Below are 5580 nucleotides of genomic sequence, written 5' to 3'. Positions count from 1 at the left end.
GTGTAAGGGACTTATTTATTATTTTATTTATTTTCGAAATCAATTATGTTTAAAGTACAAAAATTATATTTATCATTCTTTTTAGTCTTGTATTTGTATTTGTTGCATATATATGCAAAAAATACTAATGCAAGGTGAGAAAAAGTAATTACAGTTTGTCCACTAATTTAATAAAGACTGTATGTGTAGAAGAATATAATAGTACATTAAAAATTATGTAAAAATACACTTCTTAAACAAGATTTATATTAGAAAGAATATTAAATATCATTTTTGTACTTTAAACATAACTCATTTAAAAAATAAATCCATTTTTCAAATTACTTAAAAAATTGACATTAAGAAACGCAAAAATAAAAAACGGCTTTAAGAATGATTTTAATTTTTTTTAAATTGTTTCTGGAGAATTCTAGAAAGAAACCCACAAGTTATCCACTCCTACAGCCCTAAAGTTAGAAAGTTATGGGACTTGGAATGTACCTGTTTGCATTAATTGTGTATAAATGAGTTAACGCATTTAATTCCGATAAATAGGCATCAGAAAAACCTTAGTTTAAACATATTATTTTTTATTTTTAATTATTTCTTTTGGCTCTATAATATCATAGAATAAGAGGATTCGCTGGTTCTGAAATTGTAATCATTTTAATTTTCACTTGATCGATTTTCTTTTCTTATTCTCTTTCCGAGAACATCAATGTCCTTATTCCGGTCATTTCTTAAAAGAACAGCAACGAGAATCACATTTTTTAGCGAAAATTTAGTTTCCCTGTTGGCCCAGTGTCATTGTCCAGCCCTGGTTTCCCCTACGTCTTCTTGAAATCCAGTTTTGTCGAGTTATACGATTGTATACTCTACGATATACAGAATTGTATATATCGCCTATTTCATGAATTACCTGCGGAATTGTTGTTTCTCCTGTTTCTAGACGTGGTGCTGCATTTTTTTCTATGTCGTATGCGGCAGCAAGTGCACATAAGCATGCCATCTTGTGTTTGTATTTTTTGCTTTGTTTTTCCAATCCTTGTATGTTATCAACAGCAATTTGATCGAGCGCTGTAACAATAGAAAAACGACGGTTTGCTCCTAATTTTCGAAAAACAGCAGGAGACAGTCTTATCCACTGGTCACTTTTTATGCAAAATACGGCATATACATTTGAACGGTCTTGCACATTGCATGGTTGACGAATAGAATCATCCCAGCGCGATCCAAAGATGTAATGATCCCTCACTAAGAAAACTTGATCATGATGAAACAAGTTTAGCCTGCCATCGCAATGTAGAAAATTAGGGTGTCTTTGAATATCCATGTAAAGAAATTTGACAAGAGGCAAGATACCGTTATATCCAGGAAATAGTTTTTCTAGAGTCGGTGTTGAACCTATTAATTCTGTAAAAAGAAATAGAACTATGTAGGTCAATTTGAAGGCTTACAATAAAAATATGAGAGCTTACCATACTAATTTGTCCCTCAAAATGCATATCATTTCCATAAATGTATATTATTATAATTCATAATATGCATGGATATAAAGACGTAGTTTTATTGTCTCGTTTGAAAAATGTACATTTTTTTAAATTATTGTTATTAAATATTTTATTGCAACTTCTGCTGGTTTTTCAAAAACTTAATTTGCTCATTTCGAATGTTATTATTGCGATTTGGAACGTTACACATACGGTCTGCCCATCAGGCTTAACGTTATTTAACTTCTTAATTATATCCGTAACCTCAGTGACATACGAAACATCGATTAATGAGGGGTTAGGGCGGGGGAAGGTGCAATTAGTTTCAACTGAGAGTAATGGCTGGTTAGTGCTTTATGCTGACAAGTTTAGCATTTTTAAAATACTGTGAAACTGTTGCAAAAAAATGTAATTTTTGGATTTTCCATTATTTTTTTATGCCGTCAAAATTTTAATTTCCGTTTTTTAAAGAAAATTTGAAAGGTTGTTATGATAATCTTGTTGGGCATTCAAAAAGTAACACTTTTCTTGACTTTTTTTCATATCGTACGTTATTTGGCTTGAAATGTTCATTTTCATGAATTTTTATTTTATGAATTTCTATGAATATCCATACAGAAAATCCTTGAATATTGACAAAAGTGGTCTCAAAAATATTCAAAATGTGATCACTTTTTAAAATTTGTATCAAAAATAGCTGTCGAAATAGCTTGACCTACACTTCAAGATATTCAAAGAGATTGCCAAAGGACAATCTAATCTGTCAATTCTTTCGAAAGTTATCGTGATAACAAAAAAACTATCTACGAACGGACAGACAGACTGATTCAGGGGATCTCAAAAGTGGGAATTAGACAAAAACTGGTGTGAGGTGAAATTTTACACAAGTTTTATACCTTCTCTGATGAGAATGTAAAAACTAACGAAGAATTTTCATTATTAACTTTAATATAATGTGTCGGCAATGATAGACACAAAGTAAAACCAGAAAAATGAAAAACAGGAAAAAAGAGAAAGACAGAAAGTTTGATTTTCGTCTTGGACATATAATTATTTTCCTGCATGCAGTTATCACGCTAGTATGGATATTCTTTGGCTCGAATTAGGTAATAAAATTGCCATCGTGTTAGTTCGACATAAAAATTATTATTATCTGATTTTAAGTTCATTAAATACTAAATGCAATGATGCAAAAGTTTCTAAAGAAGGTTCTAATTCCGTAGTAAAAAAAAGGATCAATTTTGTTGCAGATAATTTTGTTACAAATATCATTTGACTCTCGCGGTTATAATACTCTGTCCATTCGGATTAATTTGATCTCAAATTTTGACTTATTTTTCAGACTATACAAAATGACGGCCAATTTTCGGTGTCAATCTCATAACGACATAACCTAACATTATATCTTATCGCAAGCAAGTGACTGCACTCAACAGATGATATGGCCGCCAATTTTCAGCGCCGAAGTGATAACGACGTAACCTAAAAATTGTGTTAAACCGCACGAAAGTGAAAAGTACACTTAACAGGTGATATTTTCTTATTATCCAAGAACGCCAGTTATCTTGGTTTGACTTCATACTTGATCCTGAACCAGATTATAATGATCTCAAAAGTCGATCGTTCATTGTGGACGATTAAAATTCTCTATAGATTTTGATACTATTTTTGTTGCATATCTAAAAAATATTGATTTTGGTATCATATTTAACTTTTTTTACTGCATGCAGCTGCACTTTCTTAATGACAAAAAAATTAGAATCGTAGCTTGTTATATTTCCAGTCACTAATTCATGTAACTTGAAGTTCCTACAAAGTTAAAATCGTCCAGGGCGTTTTCGGTTTACTCTCATCATTCGAAAGAATTTAAATACTTTAAAAAAGTTTTGAACAGTTTGAGGCATTTTAAAAGAATTAAAGGAATTTACAATTTAAGATTTCAAGAAATGTCATGTTTGATGGAATTTCACAGCGTTTCGTGGTATTTTTATATTATCCTCAGAGTAGGTATAAGATTTCTGTAATATTTGACGCCCGCCCCCTGTTTATGTCATATGTTCACGTTTTGAGGCCCCGCGAGCCCGAAAAACTGGTTTTTGCGAATAAGCAAATGAGACTATATAAACTCGCATCTAATTCAACGATACTGAAGATTGATACATAGAAAATGGGGTGTTAAAAGGGGGATTTAAAATATTGTCAGGACAATATCGTGAATCCAATAGCAGTCAAGGAGTCGGTTTTGTTATGAATGAAAGAGCGAAGCAGCATCTCAGAGGTCATGGATATGGATCTCGCAGATTGCTCTGAGTTAGAATAAAAGTAAGAATCAAAATATTATTTATTATCGCTGTTTCACCCCAGTTTCTAATGATCTTAGAAATAAAAAAGACAACCGCAGGATTTCGCCGGGAGCGGGTGCTAATCTGGAAAATTGCACCCGCTCCCAGCGAAATCGCGGTAAAATTTCAGCCACAACTACGTCCCACGACCGTGAGATAGGTGATTACAGTCTCTAAAGGAATCAATACGACGATCCAGCAAAAGCCTCATACACCCTAAGAACACGGAGTGACCCAAGGACAAGCGCCTTCTGCATTTTTCCCACAAGTGTTCTAGCATATTGTTGACACGCAGGGATGCTTTTTAGGCTATTAGCAAGTGAAAGCTTGGCACCTCCAAGAGCGCCGATGATAAGGACGATCAGTTTAAAAGAATATTCCGGGTACAATCGTTGCAACTCCCTTATAAGGTCTCGATACCTCTCTTTCTTTTCATTCTCCTTGGCTATGATGTTTTTGTCAGCTGGTGCCGAAAATTCGATAACGAACATGGTTCGCTTCTCGAAGTCAAAAAGAACCATGTCAGGCTTCGAGTGAGCAACAGAAACAATTGTCGAGAATATAAAGTTCCAGTATATGCGGCACTTCCCATTCTTGACAATTGACTCAATTTCCCTATACCCAGAATAATCCTGTTGTGAAGACATTCCAGACTCAATATTCCGCGACCCCCTTGACGGCGTGAGATGTACAGTCGCGGAACGGAAGACTTAAGATGCATGCTTTTGTTCATGTGCATAACCTTTCTTGTCACGATATCAAGAGATCTGAGCTCGTTCTTCGTCCACGGAAGTACTCCAAATGAATAGAGTAGTACCGGGACGGCAAGCATGTTCGTTGCAGATACTTTGTTCCTCGCCGACAGTTCAGAAGACCAAAGCTGTCGGATGAGACGTTTGTATCTGCTTCGGAGAGTATCCTTTATAGATGTCACATCCTGAATGCGGCTCTGTGGCACGCCCAGGTATGTATAAGTCTCTCCAGCGCAAAGGTGTCGTATGGCGCTTGTATCAACGAGCTCAGGATCTTCAGGGATGCCATTAAGTTTTCCTCGCTTCAAATAAACCTTGGCGCATTTGTCTAACCCAAATTCCATTCCAATTTCCTTAGTGTATCGTTCGACAATCCCCAGAGCTAGATGCAGTTGCTCTCTGTTTTTAGCACAGATCTTAAGGTCGTCCATGTAAAATACATGAGTGACCTTGTACTTTCGATCTGCAGGTTTGCCGCATAACTACCCGTCGGAATGGCGCAGTACTAGAGATAATGGCAATAATGTAAGGCAAAAGAGGAGTGGGCTCATGGTGTCGCCCTGAAAGACACCTCTCTGAAACGTGACCTTGTTAGTTGTCACCCGATTTTTGCCAGATGAGATAGTAAATCTGATTTTCCAAAGCGGCATCAATCCCTCTATGCACCCAACTATTTGCGGATGAACCTTTAAGATTTCCAAAAGACAGATGATAGGCCATCGATAGGTCACGCTGGTAGAATGCTGCATCTTTGCAGACACATCTATCGATGAGCAGGTTCTCCCGACATCCGGCTACGCCTTTCTTTGAGCCTCGTTGTTCATACATTTCTTGCCACACAGTTTCAATTGCCCGAACAATCCTATCATTTAAGATAGCTGTGAATATCGGCAGGAGTATTGTGCGCCCTTTCATCAACCACTCTGGAATCGGCTCTTCCGACTTCAAATATGAGGTGAAAATACGGGCCAAATGTTGATGGGTTGAAGAAAACTTCTTCCACCAGAAGGTTTTGAT

The 5580-nt window shown here is 35.8% G+C and overlaps 1 protein-coding gene across 1 annotated transcript in view; it reads right to left on the bottom strand.

The window, feature by feature from the left end:
- Positions 1–670: 670 nt before the first annotated feature.
- LOC117175146 overlaps positions 671–5580 on the bottom strand; it is an 18907-nt gene continuing 13997 nt past the window's right edge. Inside the window, exon 5 of the mRNA XM_033364734.1 lies at positions 671–1392. Coding sequence (XP_033220625.1) covers positions 761–1392 — 632 coding nt within the window. The 3' untranslated portion in view covers positions 671–760. The remainder of the gene's footprint in view (positions 1393–5580) is intronic.

Source organism: Belonocnema kinseyi, chromosome 6 (assembly GCF_010883055.1).
Source record: "Belonocnema kinseyi isolate 2016_QV_RU_SX_M_011 chromosome 6, B_treatae_v1, whole genome shotgun sequence".
Lineage (NCBI taxonomy): Eukaryota > Metazoa > Arthropoda > Insecta > Hymenoptera > Cynipidae > Belonocnema > Belonocnema kinseyi.
This window is presented reverse-complemented; position numbering and strand designations above follow the sequence as displayed.